Source organism: Ptychodera flava, unplaced genomic scaffold, assembly GCF_041260155.1.
Source record: "Ptychodera flava strain L36383 unplaced genomic scaffold, AS_Pfla_20210202 Scaffold_28__1_contigs__length_4768798_pilon, whole genome shotgun sequence".
In the NCBI taxonomy this organism is placed as follows: domain Eukaryota; kingdom Metazoa; phylum Hemichordata; class Enteropneusta; family Ptychoderidae; genus Ptychodera; species Ptychodera flava.
This window is the reverse complement of record NW_027248350.1, coordinates 2,610,170-2,631,333: the sequence shown is the minus strand read 5'-3', so window position 1 is coordinate 2,631,333 and position 21,164 is coordinate 2,610,170. Positions and strand designations below refer to the sequence as shown.

At 39.0% G+C, this 21,164-nt stretch overlaps 2 protein-coding genes across 3 annotated transcripts; both read left to right on the top strand.

The window, feature by feature from the left end:
- The first annotated feature begins 1,283 nt into the window (after window positions 1–1,283).
- Window positions 1,284–18,757, top strand: LOC139126987 (zinc finger protein 652-like). 2 transcript variants are annotated; one of them, XM_070692905.1, is made up of 3 exons: window positions 1,284–1,429; window positions 15,269–16,081; window positions 17,271–18,757. In XM_070692905.1, exons 2-3 carry the CDS (start codon window positions 15,769–15,771, stop codon window positions 17,951–17,953), a joined length of 996 nt encoding a protein of 331 aa, XP_070549006.1. In that variant the 5' UTR covers window positions 1,284–1,429; window positions 15,269–15,768; the 3' UTR covers window positions 17,954–18,757. The 2 variants fall into 2 exon arrangements, with proteins under 2 accessions (XP_070549006.1, XP_070549007.1); XM_070692906.1 differs by lacking the exon at window positions 1,284–1,429 and adding an exon at window positions 12,537–12,704.
- Window positions 5,593–10,645, top strand: LOC139126936 (zinc finger protein 30 homolog). The gene is made up of 2 exons (XM_070692856.1): window positions 5,593–6,322; window positions 8,269–10,645. Exons 1-2 carry the CDS (start codon window positions 5,599–5,601, stop codon window positions 9,498–9,500), a joined length of 1,956 nt encoding a protein of 651 aa, XP_070548957.1. The 5' UTR covers window positions 5,593–5,598; the 3' UTR covers window positions 9,501–10,645.
- Window positions 18,758–21,164: the final 2,407 nt, after the last annotated feature.

The following is a 21,164-nucleotide window of genomic DNA, read 5'->3' as shown; positions in this document are numbered from 1 at the left end:
GTCGGGGATGTGACATCTGTTTTTAGTGTTCTTTATGACAGCACAGATTTTATACTTTAAATTTTCTTTTGAAAGAACAGCTGACTATAAATTATAATACCGCTTCACTGCTTGGTTGAAAAATTATCATTTATTGATGAACTGAAACCCAGATAAGAGATAATTACAGCATTAGCAAGGATGTTTTTGTCAACATAACTGTACCGGTACATAACATAGCCAACACAGCCAGGGTAAAGGAGCGTAGACTGTTTTTTGGAAAGTTGAATTTTATCATTAATTGATATTATGAGGGTAGATATGTCTCCCTTCAATGTGACTTGAAAAGTTACATCTGCCCCAGTGTGCACTGCATAAGTTAATTATAAGTTATAAATATAAGTTAATGAAAAAATGTACGAAATAATGATCACTGGGTCCTCAGACTGAATACAAACAATCAGTTAAATAAACCTACATCAAAAACAATAAACACGATCACACCAAAAAAGTAAAGAGTGTACAAAATAGACAAAAATAAACAAATAACACACAAAGAAACATTCTAATCAAATATGAGACTTTCAAGGCCTGGAGACTTCCATTAGATGTATGTATATTCACTTTGCTATGGAATCGTGTTTTCTCTAAAGAGAGCGTTCCATAGCAACTTGCATATACATGTCTCATGAAAGTTTCATATCTAACCAGTTTGTTGTTTTGTTTTGCTTTTTATTATTTACTTACATTTGTTCAGTCTTATGTTTATTTTTATTTATGCTGTTTGTTGTCTTGTTTTTTATTTGCTCTAATAATTCTTTTGTATCATGTATTTTGTCTACTTTGTTCATTTAGTTCTTTTTCGTTGATTCGTAATTATCATTTATTTTGTTTGTATTTATGTATGTTTGTTTGTTTGTTTGTTTGTGTACAGGGCCCAGTTGGAGTTTTTTATTTTTTGAAAAAGATCAATTTATTTCAACATGGTCACAATAAAACAAATCTACATAACTGTAAATGCATTAACATTACAATGCATATTGTCTGAAAAAAAATGAAACAAAAAAAGAGCTCTTTAATTACAAAGATATGAACGCATTCAGAATGCATTCTTCTCCTTCGAGTCTTACAAGTTTGAAAACTTTGGGATGAAATCCTCAGTTTTGTTCATCATCTTATAAGTGAAATATGTTCACCCATGAGCAAAGATAAAATAGGATTGACGTTCTGAACACACGCTGTGACACAGCGCCACCAGAGTTTGAAGCTTGTCAACGGAATTAGTTCAAAGGTCAAAGTATTGGTCGAGTCGCCATAGCGCTGCTGCTTGAATCTCACTCGCGCGGATCAGACGAAAGCTGGAACAATGGCAATGAACCAGGCACAATATCCACACACCTTCCCTCATTCGCGTTTTGCAAGCTCACTGAAAAATCACGTATTTATGGAAGTAAGTACAAGGCTCACTGACACTTGCACTATTTTAGCAGTCATACGTTTGCTGCAGTTCCGTAAACCCGTTTCTCGGATGGTACACCACCATGATCATGGTCATGGCGTCGCCCGGGCAGCCGTGGATTATGGAACTGTTGCAATTTCTGTAGTTTATTGTAACATGTAGACCCAAGTTTCCCTAGGGTCTATGATTGCACGTGTACATGTATTGTGGATCAACGATTTCAGAACTACAGACAAACACTCCATGTGTGGGGTCCGGCCTCGAGTATATTGGCATGTGCACAGAGGGATCGAGTGCCTGTCGGTGGAAACGAACAAGGGGTCCTATTGTAATCACTGAGTTCTGTATTTGTATCTCGATGCAGACATTCCAATGATAATACTGTTGTAAACTATGGAAAGCAATTACCAGTCTCCATCAAAGGGATCATATGTGGTTTGTGCAGTCATAGTGGCATTGTTCGTTTGATGATTTTCCCCTATTGTTATCGGTGTTTTCAATGTCAACTGCAAGCTCTGGTATAATATATTCTCAAAGGCAGTGGCGGTGGCAACTGTAAATGGATACCTTATCAGCATATTGCCAGCCATGTAGTGTCACTACATGGCTGGCAATACTACTACTAGTAGCTAACTAGTGAAGTCAAATGTTAGTGAGTGACTTGTTAACTTGTCAGCGATGTCGTTTTTCATTTCAGTCAGCTGCAGACACTTCATGCATATGGGGGGGGGGGGGGGCAGGGTTTTACATCACTTTTAACTTTTGAGAGTCCCTGGGACTCCTGGTGTTAGAAAATGGGAGTCCTACATCAAAATATGGGGTCCCAATTTATTTCACAAAAATGTTTTATAGTTTATCAATGCCATGGTCTTCACTGTGTTCAATTAGTATTAATTTGCATACACAGAGACAACAAGGTTCCATATTGTACATGGAGGGGTAACTATTGTGCAACACATGCACACAACTATAGGGCATATTCAACTGACTCTGTATAGTTTGAACCGCCTGTATACTATAATGAAGAGTTGAAGACAAAAACACATTTCACTAACCTTTTTATCGATTAATTTTGGTGTTTGACCCAACTTACATTAGTTTAATTCACGTACGCTTGTGTAATCTGTGGCTTATCGAGTCACGGACTCGTACTACCATACATACTAGTCAATCCGTTCGCCAAGTTTGATCACATTTTTTGACAAGCACGCCACAAAATCCGCCACAAAATGGAAAGAAACCACTAAGTATCGAGAAAAAAGTTTCATGTCCGGTTTATTTCAGTTAAAAAAATGCGTAACACGTAGGAAATGTCTCGCAATGTCAACAGTTCAGAACAACTACATTTCATTTACAAACCGGGTCGACTGTTATGGCCGTCTCGCTTCAGGACGGCCGGAGGTCAAATATCAACAGTTTAAAGGGGCTTTTGGCAGTCAAACGCTTGAAAATTCACAAAATACACTTCAATTTAACCGAATCCTTACAAATTTCTCAATCTTGCATGTTTTGGACTTCGAAAACCTTAACCTCGGGTTCCATGTCGAGAGTTAGGCATCACACAGTGCCGCCATCTTGGCCGCCGATACGTTCGAAGTTCACTATCGCGATCGATTTGGTCACCAAATCGCGTCATTTTTCCATAAAATATTCTCAAAAAAACTGTAAAATCTATCATTTCTATCACCCAGAGGGCAGTAGCTTGGCATAATATAGTGGTCTTCCGTGTCTACGGCATGGTAAAGCTTTCAAAACATACGTACATGTTTCGTTCAATGCACTGTGGCCGTATCCGCGTACGGGTGAAACTGCAGACCTGATTAAATATTCATGAAAACCGCTGACCTCTTTTGAAGAAAGTTCGCATAAATTACTGGAATTTTCGATTGTTAGGCTGCATGATGTCATTATTTTAGTCCTTATATGGTACTAAACTGGGTTCAAAGGGTCAGGAATACCCTCCTTCTGGCTGAGTTCGGCAATGCATAGCTAAGTTAGGCATAAGCATAGAACGCAATCACTGTCGGTTTATATACCGACGTGGCGCTGAGAGCGAGAATGCCGTGTCGGTTTATAAACCGACGCGGCACTTTAAGGGTTAAAGTACGGGGTCGGTAAGGTTTACTGGGATGTGTTTTACGTGTTCAGCAGCTTCGCAAGGTGTACACCAGCAACAGATATTGCTGCGTCCCAAGGGACGCGTGGTTTAGTTTTTGAGGGGTCCTGCGTCCGGTTTTATGCGTAAAGGACGCAGAAATGCGCGTCATGTAAAACCCTGGGGGGGGAGCATGTTGCCATAAAGCTTAACAGAGTGATTCAGTATAGTATATCCAGCGTTGGAAACTACTGCCAGTCCTCCCGTCCGAGACAGGTAACTTTTCAGTCGGACGAGAGGAAAATTGTACTTCCACGTCTGTGTGTCGGGCTCTCGAGAGTAGCCCATACGGCATACCCAGTAAGTCGCTCGTACTAGTAAATCTCACACTTTATATCTTTGCTTTCTTAGGTCACTTTACAAGCACGGACACTTCATTTTATGGAAAGACCGTGTGTGATCTAAGTCCAGGGCTAGCAAACACAAGAATACCCTCCAGGGTATCCATCGACTACCTCATATGTAACGCAGTTACATATTTTAACCATGGCTCTTACACGGAAACATTGGGACAAAATAAACTTCATCAAAGTTTAGTGCCTGAAACCAATTAACCTATCAGATAACGGTCCACTTTGACGTTGACGTAATGTAAATATACTCAAACCAGTAATCACATCCTGCCTTGCTACAAATAGAACAAGCTCAAAGTCTCATCAAACCAGTCTGAGACTAGCTCAGATAGTGATGTCTCCGTATCTACAGCCTGCTCGCTTAAACTAAGCACATAAGGGAGGACTCTATCACATGTAACACAGGAGAGTGAACAAAAAATCACTGCTTACTTCTGGGATCAACCCTCGAGTCGTTTTCTAACGACACTCTTCATGGTCTATAAAACGAGCATCTTTAAACAAATCCTTCTTACAAAATCATAGCTCGTTATGAATCTTTGACCAACATGTGAAGGAGTAGCCTAAGCATTCCGTCGATATCCGGAACGACCAAACCGATTTCAAAGGCTGTTTACAGCAAATATTGTTAACGAAACCATGAAACCTGGGAATGGCTAAACACAGAGAAAAAAGATTTATTTCTCGAAACAGCCTTTCACAACATGCTTTTCAGACACCAGAAAGCAGGCACCAATATCGACCCGAAATCTATTACAAAGTCCGTGAAAAATTGACATAAAACCAAAAGTTCGGTTAATCGATTTAAATGCCTAAAACAAGTTATCGTTGTCAGATTAGTACAACATTTACTGTTAACATAACGAGCACTAGCAACGCTCAAAATATGCCCTAAAACAAAAATCCTTAAGCGTCCAGAAACTCCGGTCGATGCTGGGTCATGTTAATTATAATATGACGTCATACCGGATCACTCGCTATAGAGTCAGTCAATAGTGGCTAACTCTCTCAATAACGAATCTGGCTTCTCCTCCTCGAGGACGAAGATGACTTCATCACACAACCAAACGGATGGGATACAAAATAAGAGCCACTGATGAAGGAACCCCATTTTTGGTTCCGAAACACTGTTAAGACAAATCACTCAATCAACAAACCGGTTTACCGGGGACCCAAATCACATGTATAGGGTTAAAGCACTATCGATTCACCGGTGTCTCGCCATGTATTCCACACAAAATAAATGCAATGATCCTTTTATTCACCATATCGTAATACTAAACAATCTTGGTAGAGCCGATGTGTGGAGTTGCCCTCATTTTCCTTTATATACATAATGGTTTTGTGTTTTTTGAATGAATGGATTTGTCAAAAATTCAGGAAAGGCAACTTTCTGGCAGGACAGGGAAGTTTTGAAAGTTACCAGTCCTGATGTCTGGCAAATATTTTGGCCAGTTTCCAACACTGATATACTCTGTTTTTTTGGCCTTATACGATCAGGTTGAAAATTTACATAAACATGGAGAAAATCATGTAACAAAGCTTCAGAGCAGTATAATCTCCACATTTTCTTCCTTTCCAATCTCTTACTTTAAAATTCAACACATGACTTAACTGAACTCTTTTTTTTGCCCTTCTAGTGTCAAGAACTAATGGACAAGTTTGGATGCAGAGTATTTGTCATGATTTCAGAAGATGGACTTTCATCTCAGTACATGGGAAGTCAGGACTTTGTCACAGAATTTCTGACAACTGGACTCAAAGTGAAACCTTGTGATGTAAACGTGGGACACTGTCATAGCAGTGACATTGATAGGTCAGATGCGATGTGTGTACCAGGGATGAGAGACGGGCAGATGGAGAAATCCTTTTCTCTTGAATCTAAAAATTTGCGGAATCATCCAGCTATAGACACCTCCAGACAAGATACAATCCAAGACAAAGAAGGAAGGGAATATACACATGAGGATGATGATAACGGAACATCTACTAGCCAGTCAGAAAATAAAAAAAGGAAAATTACGGAGTTTTTCCAACCAGTGCAACTCTCATCCAAGGATTCATCTGCACCTCTTACACATTCCGCCGTCTCATCTACAGATTTCATCAAAACTGAAAACACTGACAGACCGAACACTGAAAGCAGCAACCAATCAGTAGAGAGCAAATGTATGCAGGAAAGTAACATCAATGTGCCTGTTGTTAGGGCTGTGGATAAAAAAAGAGGCGTTGATGAACCTTTCAATCGTAGAGATGATTTTCGGGAGAAAAATAACCAAACAAAGACTGGGCGAGGAGTGTGTAAAATGGAAAGAATACAGACCAGAGGAAGTTTGAAACGTGAGGAGAGCAGGCACGGTGACAGTGTTCCTTCAAGTAAGTTTGCTAATTACCGGATCTGATCACCCTACAATCTTGTGTCACACACTGTTTAGCATTGCATTGTGTTTTCCAATGCTATTTCAGATGTTTGTACCATAAGTATTATACAAGCCAAGGGAAAGTACTGTGGCTGTCGTCCCTTCTCATCATGGCTGCTTTGGTAACTGCAGTAGAATTACTGCTTGGCATATTCAGTTCAGTTTACCATCTTGTCTTGTGTGTGTGTGCAAAGAGAAATAAACTTTACACCTGATATGTAAGAAAAAGTGCTAGTTAGTATTGTTTCAGTGTCTCATTTGAGAAAAAAAATCCATGATTTCTACATAGCGGGCAACAACCAGCTGTCAGCTAGAAATTACCAGACGATCGCTTAAATGAAAAATCAGACATTTTGTGGAAATGTGCCCTCACACTGTTTTGTAACCATCTATACTTTATTTTTGCCGCCTGTAACCAACTTTTTTACATCCCTTTGTTCCTTTATCCACAAGCTCGAGTGTATGATGGAAAAACTATGGTATAACTTGTACAAACCTTAGTAGTATCTGATTGTTGGAATTTTGCGTTTAGAGAAATGAAGCACCTAAGACTTACAGATATTTGAAATTCAAAATAACAGCTCGGTTCTATTACATTCCATTTGTGAAATTTGCATTCTTGGTTTTCACAAACGGGTCAACAACTTTTTACAACACCAGCTTCAAAATAACCTATCACCCCCCTTCCCCCGACCCCTGACATCCAGCAGGCCAGTGAAGTATTAGAAAAATTTGACTATGTCTGAATATCCACTGATGGTCATTCTCTCAGAGGGACATGCAATACTGGTAGCAATGTCTTTTGGTTCCTAATGTAAAGGGAGGAAACAGAATACCTTCAAACCAACCATGAATATGAATAACCTTTAACCCTTTCACCCCCAGTTCAATGTATACAGGTCCAACTTTACCATAGAGAACTATGGATTTGGGACAAGCCATGGTGGTGAAAGGGTTAATTACGATCTGATATGTTACACATTAACTGTGGTATATAATGTACTTCCAATTTTTTTTTAGTATATATGAAACAGCCTCAGCTCATTATTAGCATATATTTGTGTTTGAAAAGTGAACAACTGTCATGGCTTTCTCTATTTCTTCCATGTTTGCATTGAAAGCAGTGTGGAAGTCTTTTGATCACCATGAGAGTAATGTAACGGCCCGTTTGAATACTAGAAAACTGAGAATTTTTTTTTTCAATTTTGGAAGTCCACCTGAACCCTTTTCCTGCCAAGTCCATATTTCACCATCAGGTCAAATTGGTTAAAAAAAAGTGAAGCAAAACATGTCGGATTTTGTCCCATATGGTACATTTCAACAAAGACTTGAAAATTTGAAGGTCCCTGAAGACAGAGATACTGTAAACATGATTTTTACTGACTAAAGCTGCTATAACATACTGAGCTACGTGGGTGAAAATACATATGGTTTTGGCTCAATACCGCTTTTACTGACTTGGCAGATGGGGAAGTGATACTGTGTGGCAGGTAAAGGGTTAAGTCAATGTGGTATGGTTGTGTATATGCTTCTGCCTTGAAGTCTATACATATTTTTTATTTTGAAATGTAAAACGTGTTATATTTTCTATATAAGACCCTGGCACTTAAAATAAACTCTGAGTGAAACTTTAAACATATACAAGTAAGCATGAATGTGACTGTAAATATGTAGTGGGTCGTGCATGAAAATGTACTCAAATGCACTGTAAATATGTATGCAGACCATGCATAAAAATGTATTCAAATGCATTTGAGATTATCAATATTATAAGCTAAGGTCCATACAAGCTAAAAGTAATATTTAAATATATGTACACTCACTCCTGGCCTGCCCTTGTACCCAAAAGTGAGATAAGTGTCATTGATGCTATTTTTTTTTACTTTTTGTCTGGTGTACCAGTACTTGAAGATGGCAGCAGGGAGAAAACCAACCGTCTTAATATATCAACACCAGAGGAAGAAGAAGATCACCATGGAAAGAGTGTTGAAGCAGATGAAATCAGTGAAACGGATGTCCAAGATGACACCACGGATGATTGTAGTGATCAGGATGACTACACGTCTGAGAGTTCTGTTGAATCAAAAAGGAATGGATCTCAAACTTCAAAGCAGCCAAAACAGAAGGAAGGGCGTCGTAACAGACCCAAAATGACAAAACAGGAGCTAGAAACCCACAAAGAGAGAATTCGAAAGTCGATGATTGATGACAAACCACACATTTGTGAGAAATGTGGCAAAGGGTATAAAAATCACCAAGGTTTGAGTGTTCATCTGTCTGTAGGTATCTGTGTCAAACAAAAGTGTAAGTACTGTGGACTTGAATTTCTCTACAAGGACTGGCAGAATCATCTTGTGGATGTTCATGCACAACAAATACGAGTCAGTCAGTGTGACCATTGTGATAAATTATTCACAAGACGGTCTAATAAATCGCATCACATTCTCAAGCATCACTCAGAGGGAAGGTATGAATGCGATATTTGCAAGATTGTCTTTACCTACCACCGCGGTCTCATCTTACATAAGCGGAGCCACAGTGAAAAAACGTTGCAGTGCAGGCACTGCCCTACGAGGTTTCTTACAGAACTGAAGCGACAGCGTCATGAAAGGGACAAACACAGTGAATTGCCGGCAGTCTGTTCAGAATGCGGTGAAACATTTAACACCCGGGTGAAGATGATGAACCATCTGAAAACAATGCACGGCAAACCAGAGTTTAAATGCTACGTTTGTGGCAAAAATTTCTACAAAAACTTTTATTTGCGGACTCATCTAGAACACCATGGTGAGCTGTCAAGGGAGTATACTTGTAAGACATGCCAAAAAGTTTTCCGCGTTTGGTCGGAGTATCGCAGCCATTGTCGGAGTGTCTGTAAGAAACGTGACTTTCTCTGTGAAATTTGTGGCCGTGGGTTCAAAAGTGGTACCAATTTAAGGGCCCACGTTCAGACTCATGGTGAACCCAGCATCAAATGTGAACTGTGTCCTCGAGTTTTCAAACTGGACACTTCTTTGAAGTCACACATGAGGTCAGCACACAGTGATGAGAAACCGTGGCAGTGTGATGTGTGTGGATATCGGTGCAAACTCAGGGAAAATCTCATGAAACACACAAGAATTCACAACAGGTGAACCCAGTGGACTAAGATGAATGTTCATGGAAGAAAACTCTCCTGAGATGTACTTTGTATTTTTTCAAGTACAACAGCCAAGTTTTTTCTGAAAAAAGGACCAGTAAACATATTGGGAGTGTATTTAGTGATCCATCTTTAGTGAGCCATCTTACATGTACCATCAAAGGACAATCGAAACTTTCAATTATTCAGAACTTCAGAATTATTAAGACAATGCTTCTCAATTTGTTTGAGTGTGGCTATATATCTGTATATCTTTTGAGAAAAGTCAGAATTTTTTATTCAAATAATTGAAAGATGCATGTAGAATCATGTGTAACTCTGTCATAGTCACGTGACTGACAAAGTAACTGATGGACAAACTAGTATTCTCTGACCGCACTGTAGACTTGGTCCAAGTTTGCCATTAAAAAAAAACAAATTTAGCAAATGCTACGTAGATGAGTAACCTTGAATGTGTTATGATGATGATTAAGTAGAGTCATCATGTGTTGATTCCTGGAGAAACTCACTGCTGATTGCTTTCTGGCTGCCAGGTTGTAATGAAAAGCCTGCCACACTCCTAGTTTATGAATAAAAGCAGATAAAACTCTCTTATTGATATGAAATATGTGTTGAGATGTCAATTTAAGATATAATGTTTGGCTTATGTTTGGGTGGTTTTGTTTTGTGTATCCGCTGCTGTTTCTTGTTCTACTCCTTGAAGTGTGATGAAAGTCAAGCACAGCCATATGTGTACAGTCAGCATTGTTGTTGCTTCAAATTGACTTCAAGTCTGGACTGTAGAATTCATTTGTCTTCAATGACAATGATTACAGCCTTCCCACATATTACAGAAATTGCAAGTTTCATATTGTCAAAAAATTGTTCATAGTTTTCTCACAGACGCCAATGTATAGTGAATAAACATTTTCAGTGAAATTCCAAAATCAAAGTTCTTGTAAACATATGCACTTGACTTGAAAACACCCTACTATAATCAAGTACAATTATGTCAATTATCCTGGGTCTCTATATCCTCAAATATTGCAAGTTTTAAATTGGAAAAAATTGTTCATAGTTTTCTCATAGACTCCCATGTATAGTGAATCAACATCTTAAGTGAAATTCCAAAATGAAATTTCTTGTACACGTATGCACACGTAACCACACGTAAAGCCGCACATTTCAATCCCAGGTTCTCGCATTAGTTGAGTTCTCCTCCCAGTCAAACACTTTGCCAGTACGATGTTTGATTTCTATAATATTAATTACACAAACTGATTTCAACCTTTTGTTACCTTTTGCTAATCCTGCAAACAGCGTTTATACAAGCGTTTAATTGACAGTCGGTTTAAAATTGCCAACGGTCATTGATTCCCCACCACGAACGCTCGAATTTCCAAAGAAATTAATTGTCTTCCAGTCACGTTAGACTTTGAATATAACCACAGAGTTCGATTGGCAGCAACTTCGTGCTGACCGCTTGGCAGTCTGTCTGCATTTTTGCGGCTGGGAAAAACTAAAAAGTGGCATTTTCTGGAGCGTGTGCCCGCGTGTTACCTGTTTGGTGTCCACTTACACAATGAACACCGCCATAATTTCGTGTCCTTTTAAAGGGAGAGTCCGCCTTTAAATTTATGTCAATCACCCAATGTCTGTAAATGCACAGATATTGCTATCATATGGTTGTTTTAAAAAAAATTTGCAAGTTTGTCACAGAAAACTATACAGTGAATCAAAATTTTCGGTGAAATTCCATAATGAAATTTCTTGTACACACATTCACTTGTAACCACCCTACACTAATCAAGATCACTTGCATCAATTATCAAACATCTATAAATGCAAAGATATTGCTAGTTTTATTGTTCAAAAATTGTTCATGTTCACATAGATCACCATGTATAGTTAATCATTATGATCAATGAAATCAAAAATTCAAATTTCTAAATACACCTAGTACTTTTTACCTGCAACTTCAAGCAAAGTACATTTACATAAATTATGAAACATTTATAAATGTAGAGATATAGCTTGTCTTTATGGGGAAATATTGATAGTTTGCCAAAGAGATTCCCATGTATTATGACTTGATATTTTTGCACCATAAGCACTGTATTGACCACATTTTGCCCTCCTTTGAAGTCCGGGGGATGGGGGGGGGGTGGCGATGGGAGAGTTCAAAATTATAGCAAATGTGTAATTTCCGTTAGACGTATGTATGTTCACCTTGCTGTGGAATAAATAATAAATAAAACAATAAAAAAAACACACACACACAACAGACTGATCAAATATGAGACTTCAATTTAGATGCGTGTATATTCACTTTGCTATGAAATCATGTGATCCTGTCTGTCGCTATTTTTCGTTTTCAAAAAATGTAATCTTCATTGAAATCAGTGAACTGGAATATAAGTTTTTGAATACTGTCTCAGATTTCTGTTCCTTTGAGTATTTTATACGAAAAAATCCGAAAGAAATACTCCCCAAGTGCCACCAAATAACACCATTTTAATCTCTATTTTTCAAAGCTCCAACGACAGGAGGGGGGACACCCCCCTCCTGACCTCCTCCCCGCGACCCGCTTGTGCCGTCGCTTGTGGTGCTTTCACGCTACATCTTCGCCCTCTTGTAAAACAATCCTACTGAGAACGCTGCATGTCATCAGAGCACTGGATACAGACCTGTACATCAGTCCCTGTACCTCTTTCCAACACAGACCTGTACCACAGGGTTTAATCAGGGTCTGTACAGAGCCTGTCGCAGCAGCAATCCATTTTACCATTAGATATTTAACTTTCCCAATTTTTTTGAGGGGGGTCACTCAAAATTTCTGTAGCAGAGAGGGGGGTTACTCAAACCCGTCATGGGTGGCAGGGGGGTTACTCGAAATTTTGGAGTTTCTAAAGCAATTCCTCCGACCCCCCCCCCCGGCCGTAAATAATGACGGCTCCCTAAAGAACGCACAGAGCACTGAACGAGAAACCGCCGGGGTGTGAGACAGCGCCGCCAGAGTCTAAAATCTGTAAACTTTCAGAGGGTTCAAAGTTCAAATTTAAACAGGTCTTTCTACCTCCCTTGGTCGCGCTGCGGTCTGAATCTCTCAGTCAGGCGAGAAACTCGAGGAATAGCCATGAATCAAGCAGTATTACCGCACTTGCTCCCTCATTCCCCGATATTTTATCCAAGCTTGCTGAAAAATCGTGTGTTTAAGGAAGTAAGTACACTAGCTTGCTCCAGTCATGGAGGTACAGCATGCAGTAACTCTGCTGCCTCCATGCTCCAGTCATGATGGAGGTAAAACAAAAAGTACCTCGATGCTCCAGTCAGCAATTACGTTTGCTGTGTAGTCCCGTACCTTTTTCGGCGGAGCCCACGATTTTTCCCGTTTCCCCTCCTGTCCCACCAAGGACGGCGGGGAAAGTTGTTGACTACGGAGCTGCCGCAAGCTGTACGTGTACACGTTCATTTTACGTGTACAAGTGTTTATGTCAGTGTCAATGATTCAATGATATCAGCTCAGAGCTACAGACCTGTGCTGCATACATGTGCGTACTACGTAGCCACGATCCCTCGAGTCAAGCGTATGTGGATAGTTTGCGAAAGCATAGAGCTTGCCGTTTCTAGCTCCATGGTGAAAGTGTAGTTTATGCTGTGAGTTTATCCTACGTTCTGGTGTTCTGATATGTAGCCTTACTACGTATCAGAACAGAATGTGTAGCATAAACTCACAGCATAAACTACACTTTCACAAACTACCCAGTCCACATAACGCCATTGCTCGAGTCGAAGCTGTGAAGAAAGTGGTTGTTTTTTGCATACCTCTCTCAGTGTGTACACACTCAGAGATGTATCTCTGCGCTAGCTGCAGTGCAGAAGCTTAAAGTTTTGCCTAGATATTTGGGTTGGACAGCAAACCAAAATACACAGGCAAAACCTCGAGCTACTTCTGTGCTGCAGCTAGCCCTGCCAACGGTGCTGTGGGTCGATATTGTGTACTGTACTTGTATCTCAGATCTGTATACAGACATTCCAATATTAATATAGTTGAAAACTATCCAAAGCAGCTATCAGTCGGAAAGGGGTCATATGTGGGTTGTGCTGTCATAGTTGGACCATGGAGCTAAAAAGCTCCATGGATTGTATCTTATTTTTTCCATTGACGGGAATCTGTTTCTCGGCATTCACATCAATCTCAAAGACCAGTAGCTGTAAACTGTTGATAAGTTTTGTTTAACCATTTTTGTGAGTCTTTGTGATGTCAACTGCAAGCTCTTATTACACCAATGTGAAGATTTGTATTGAAACACCCAACTTCTTAGTTACAAAATGTCATCACATAGAATGCCTTGTTATTGTTTACATTTGAATTCCAGTCCAGACCAGAATTCACTTGTCAACAATAACAATGCAGTTTACACATATCCATTCTGAATTGACAATCTGAATGCCGTGTATAATCTCAACATGCTTTTTGGAGTAGAACAAGAAACAGTAGTTGACATAAAAAAAACAAAGAAGTGAAAAATCATCAACAGTTACAGCTCTACATTGTACCATGGAGGTAGAGGTAGCTACCTCCATGATTGTACCATAGACCCTATGACGAATTTTCTTGGTAGGCCTCTAAGTCTCCTTGACTCACATCTGCTTGGAATTGAATGTGGTACATGCAGAAAATACTCCACGTGCCTGTACCTCGAACCCTGACTGTTTCGAACCAATCAGCTGTGATCACTATGACCCCTCCACTGTGGTCCCCTCAACCCTCTCATAGTCATACGGTTCCTTCTGTTTTAATGAGTCAAACTTGTATTATTATTATCTCGAGTACACATCGTCTGCTCAAAGCACTTGGAAAGGGAGGGCTTTAGTGGAAGCATTGAGCAAGAAACGGATCCGTTTCTAGCTCTGTGGTGGAAGCTAGTAACGCCAGGAATGCACCATGTGTCAAAAACCTCTATCTGAATCTGAATCTGAATAAATACGTTGAGACACCAATACTGGTATATGATCAACGGGGAAGAGGCAGGTGCTTAATCGCACTGGACAGCTGCCTTAAAGATGTTTACCGATGCTGATGTTACAACCGAGTCACTTAAATTGTTCCAGTCTATGATTGTTCGTGAAAGAATGAGTTCCTGTAAATGTCCGTGTTTTGAATCGTGGTATTTGGAATGGTTTTGAATTATTACATGCATATTTAGTTACTTGGTTGCTGTGATGATAATCTGTGAATTTCCGAGGTTTAACTGCGTGTTTTGTTTTTGTGGAATGAGGTATGTATCCTGATGAATGGCTGGTATGAGATCTTGAGTGATTTAAACAGAAATGTCAAGCGGAGTTGTTGTATGGCCAAAAGCAGATGCATTGTGTTCTTGTATAAGGCCAACCACCTCCAGTGGTACCGGAAGTTACATTTTAGGGCTTCATCAACTTTATGCATTTCGATTCGTGGTCAAAAAGGGCCAAGCTTGGCACTTTCATCACTGATATGGCAGGAAGCATCTTCCCATGGGTAGGCATTGTCACTCACGTTCACACCAGGTCAAGCATATTTGCATAACTATTGTTTATGTTATGCAAATACTCACAGCCTGGCTTGAACATGATTGAGTGGAAAATGCCATACCAATCAAGTTCACATTCATGATTCTGTGGAGATTAGATTTTTGTATTTAATGTTTTGCCTGAACGCGGAGGTAATTTAATCTTCTAGACAGGATAATTGTGTTTTAACCACATGACTTATCTGATCTCACACTTTTTTCCCCCTTCTAGTGTCAAGAATTACTGGACAAGTTTGGATGCAAAGTCTTTGTCATGATTTCAGAAGATGGACTTTCATCTCAGTACACGGGAAGTCAGGACTTTGTAAAGAATTTATGACAACTGGACTCAAAGTGAAACCTTGTGATGTAAACGTGGGACACTGTCATAGCAGTGACATTGATAGGTCAGATGTGATGTGTGTACCAGGGATGAGAGACAGGCAGACGAATTATTCAATTTCTATTGAATCTCAAAATTTGTGGAATCATCCAGCTGGAGACACTTCCAGACAAGATGCAATTCAAAACCATGAAGGAAGGAATGATATGCAGGACACTGATAACGGAACAGGATCTACTAGCCAGTCAGAAATTGAAAAAAGGAAAATTAGGAATTTTTTCCAACTACTGCAACTCTCATCCAAGTATTCATCTGCACCTCTTACACATCCTCTGTCTCATCTACAAATTTTATCAAAACTGAAACATAGACAGACCGAACACTGAAGTATGCACACACTGAGCAGGCTGTCCCACTTTGAGAACAAAGCTACTCATTTGCAAAATGATGCCATCAACGTGACTGAAAGCAGCAACCAATCTGTAGAGAGTACACATACACATGAAAGTAAGATCAACGTGGCTGATGTTCAAGCTGTGAATCACATAACAGGCCCTTATGAAGCTGTCAAAGGCAGGGATGATTTTTGTGAGGAAAACACCGAAACCAAAACAGAGTGTGAAGTGTGCGAAATGGAAAGAACACAGACCAGAGGAATTTTCAGCTGTGAGAAAAGCAGAGATGGTGACAGTGTTCCTTCAAGTGAGTTTTGTAATTGTTTGCAGGATCTCCCACAAATTAAATTTTGCACAGCGAGAGTTTTCGATCCAATGATATTTCAGATGTTGGGACAATAAGTACCATACAAGTGGATGGCAGAAAAACTACTGATTGTTGTCCCTTGGATCTCATGGCTGCTTTGGTAACTGCAGTAGAATTGTTGCATGAGAACTTCAGCCCAATGTACACTCTCTTCCTATAATTACAAAAAGGGTGCAACCCAAGCTTACTTGGTTTTTGGTTCCTTGATAAACGTTTATTTCCATCCTGGTTTTTAAATTTCACTCGTTACAGCTCATACGCCAAATACAGAGAGAGTTTACGTTGTCAACGCAAATGCTTACCAACTCATTTGACATATTTTAGGGAAGAACGACATGGTTATCATGGTATGCCTTGGTAACCCCGTATACATCATGTTTATGCATTAAAATGATGAAGCTAGATTTTTAGTTTTGATTTTGAAAGAGAATGCTTGAAATATTGCTTGAGGAAAGTTTTAGCAAAAGTTTAAGTCTTTCACTTTCGAGGCACATACAACATCAATAGCATATATTTGTGTTTGAAAAGTGAACTGTTATCATGGCTTTCTCTATTTGTTCCATGTTTGCATGAAAGCAGCACTGAAATCTTTGGACCACCATGAGAGCAATGTAACAGACCATTTGAATACTAGTAAATTGAGAAATGTATTTTTTTTCAATTTTAAAAGTCCATCTGAGTTTAAAGCCCATGTGTATATGCTTCTGCCTTGATGTTTATACATACTATTTCTCTCTAAATATAAAAAGTATTTTCTTCCATATAATGCTCTGGCACTAAGGACTTGAAATGAACTCTGTGTGAAAAATCAAAACAGATATGATTTAGCATGATTGCAACTCTTACTCTTTTGAGAGACAGTGGATCTTATTCCCATTGGCTGATATTCACTACAATTTTTAGCTCACATTGCTATATGTATATATGGCAATGGAAGCTATTCTTATAGGCTAGGGAAATGTCTGTATGTATGTATGTATGTCTGTATGTCTGTCCGTCAACATCAAAAACTCCAAAACCACTGCACATTTCATCTTGATATTTGGTGTGTACATGGATGATGGGCTGTAGATGAGATTTTGTTCAAATGAAGTTGTCATTGATGCTATTTTTTTTGACATTCTGTCAGGTGTACCAGTACTTCAACTTGGCAGCCGGGAGAAAACCCTCTGTATGGATGCAACAACATCAGAGGGAGGAGGACATTACCATAGAAACAGTGATGTAGCAGGTGAAATAAGTGAAACAGGTGTCCAAGACAACTGCATGGATGATTGTAGCAATCTGGCTGACTACACATCAGAGGGTTCCGTTCAATCAAAAAGGAGTGGATCTCAAACTTCAAAGCGGCCAGAACGGAAGAAAAGGCGTGTAAACAGGCCCCCAAATCAGGATGACTGCTTGCCTGAGAGTTCCCTGGAATCAAAGAGGAGTGGATCTCAAATATCCAAGCAGCCAAAACGGAAGAAAAAGTGTGGTAGCAGGCCCGAAATGACAGAACAGGAGCTACGAATCCACAAATTGAAAATATGGATATCTATGATTGACGGCAAACCGTATGAGTGTGAGAAATGTGGCAAGGGTTATAAAACTCGACAAGGTTTGAGTGTTCATCTGTCTGTAGGTATCTGTGTGAGACAGAAGTGTAAGTACTGTGGACTTGAATTTCTCTACAAGGACTGGCAGAAGCATCTCATCAATGTTCATGCAGAAGAAATAGAAGTCAGTCCGTGTGACTATTGTGATACATTTTTCACAAAACGCTCTGATAAATCTAGTCACATTCTCATGCAGCACAAAGGGAAGGTATGAATGTGATATATGCAAGAGTGTCTTTACCTACCAACGTGGTCTCAATGAACATGAGGAGAGTCACATTGAAAGAACGCTGCAGTGCAGGCACTGTCCTGCCAGGTTTGTAACATACCAGAAGTGACATCGTCACGAAAGGACCATGCACAGTGAAGTTCCAGTAATCTGTTCAGAGTGTGGTGAAAAGTTTAACACCCGAGTGAAGATGATGAATTATGTCAAAACCATGCACATGGAAGCAGAGTTTGAATGCTCTCTCTGTGGCAAAACATTCCACCAAAAGTTTTCTATGCAGGCTCATCTAGAACATGGTGACCTGTGAAAGGAGTATACTTGTAAGATATGCAGAAAAGTTTTCCACATTTGGTTAGAGTATCGCAGCCATTGTCAGAATGTCTGTAAGAAACGTGACTTTCTCTGACCCAGTAGCCTGAGATGAATGTTCGTGGAAGAAAACTCTCCTAAGATGTACTGTGTATTATTCAACTATGACAGCAAACTTTTTTATGAAAAAAGAGGACGACTAAACATTGCGACAAGGGACAACTTTCGAAACTTTCATTGATTCAGAACTTCAGAATTATTAAGACAATGCTTCTCAATTTGTTTGAGTGTGGCTATATATCTGTATATCTTTGAGACAAGTCAGAATTTTTTATTCAAATAATTTAAAGATGCATGTAGAATCATATGTAACTCTGTCATAGTCACGTGACTGACAAAGCAACTTGGGGACAAATTAGTATTCTCTGACCGCACTGTAGACTTGGTCCAAGTTTGTGAATAAACACTACTTTTGGTGAATATTATGTGGTCAAGTAACCTTGATTTTGTTATGATGATGATATAGTGGAGTTATCACGATTTGGGAGAAACTTACTGCCGATTGCTTTCACTCACCAGCCAAGCAATTTTTCCGGCTGCCATCTTCTAATGAAAAGCCTGCCACAATGTAGACTTGGTCCTAGTCTTTGAATAAATGCAGATGAAACTCTATCGTATTGATATAAAATATGTGTTGGGATGTCAATTTAAGCCATAACTTTTGGCTAATTTTTGGGTGGTTTTGTTTTGTGTATCCGCTGCAGTTTCTTGTTTGTACTCCCTGAAGCATGATGAAGTCAAGGACAGCCATATGTGCATAGTCAGCATTGTTACTGTTTGAAATGATTATAATACAATCATGTCAATTATCCTGGGTCAACCGGTATATATGCTCAAATATTGCAAGTTTAATTTGGGAAAACATTTTATTCACAGTTTGTCATAACTCCCATGTATAGAAGATCAACATCTTCGGTGAAATTTTAAAATCAAATTTCTTGTACACATATGCACATGTAACCATCATAAGTTAATTTATGTCAATCATCCAATGTCTAGAAATGCACAGATATTGATACCATACAGTAGTTTTATATTGCAAAAACGTTATTCATAATTTTGTCATAGACAACTACCATATGTACAGTGAATCAAAATTTTCTTTGAAATTGCAAAATAAAATTTTGTGTACACGTATGAACTTGTAACCACCTTACGCTATAAATAAAGGCCATTTACATCAATCATGAAACATCCATAAATGCACATATATTGCTAGTTTTATATTGGAAAAAATTGTTCATATTTGTCATATATTACCATGTATTGTGAATCATCAATATAGATGAAATCAAAAATTCAACTTTCTAATACTCCTATGCACTTTTTACCTGCAGCTTCAAGCAAAGTACATTTACATAAATAATGAAACATATATACGGTGGCCCCTACACGCCACGGAACTCTACTACTTTTGAATATAAACTCTAATTTTTCTTGACAATATCTTTAATATTTGTAAGAGATTTTATTTCTCCACCGCAGACTTTTAATTTTGTACGGGCAACATTATCTTAACATTATCTTAACTTTAACTTCTCGAAAGTAGTTTTAGTTTTAACAATAAAGAAAATATGTTTCTCAAAAGTATTTTTTATTTTGTAAAACAAACGGAAAATTTTTTCAAGATAACAGACTCCCCTACACGTCATGGAAATTTATTACTTTTGAACATAAACTCATATTTCTTGACAATATATTTAATATTTGTAAGAAATTTTATTTCTCCACAGCAAACTTATTTCTGAACAGGGAAACTTTATTTTTGGGGTAAACTGTTTTTAAAAAACTTTTAACAAAAACACTTTAACTTTTAAAAACTAACTTTAACTTTGAACAAAGTATTTGTTTCTCAAAAACGTTTTTTTATTTCGAAAAGAAGTAAAAATTGTTCACAGCAAGAGTTTAAGATTTTTGCTGAGCGCGAACTGAGTTACTTAAATGACATAACCTTATGTTTTTAAATTCTTAAAGAAAAGTTTTATTTTTCCAAGAGTAAAATTAATTTCTTTATGGAAAAAACATTTTCTCAGAGCAGCAAATTGAAATATAGTGAATAAAACTTTTTTCTCAATGGAGAGAAATTATTTTCTGAAGACAACAAAACTAATTCCTTCAAGATATATTTTCTACATATGAGTGTGGTTTAAGAATTTGGTAAAACTGAACTGAGAAAGAACGAAAAAGGAAGGATGAAAAAGTCAAACTTACTTTTCTTCAGAGCGAAATTTATTTCTGAGAGGAGAAATATTTCATGTGAGGGCGCAATTACCTATAATGCATAGCAAACTCTTTCTAGCGAGAGTAAACATATTTTGGGGAAGAGTAAAATATTTTTCCGACGAGCAAAACTATTTTAACGGCAGCGGAAGTTAAAGTATCCCACCATGCAACACCCAAGTTTGATGACCCAGAGTCTCCGAGTTGGTAGCCGGTATCAGTTCGTGTTCGTGTCGGCTACATGGACGATCTGCTGTCCGAGACAACCATGACTGACTTCATCGGCGATACGGGCACGCCAGCCCGGCCCTACCCTGCCTGCGTACGATGCTGTGTGTTGGGGCCGTATAACGCCGGGAACTCACAACATCGTACACAGGGCTACGGCACGCGGGTCAGTTGCCACTTGTCTGAGTCCCCGAAGAACGGTTTTATGTTTGAGTGATTCGTCCTGACGGCAGACGGTGTGCGACGGGACCGCATTGGGGTTCTTCATTAGCTCTGTATGGCATAGCCCTGCGTGCAGGTCTGTGTGTTGCCGGCGTTATATGAACACACAGACCTGTACGCAGGGCTATGCATGGCAGGGCTGTGTGTTACCGGCGTT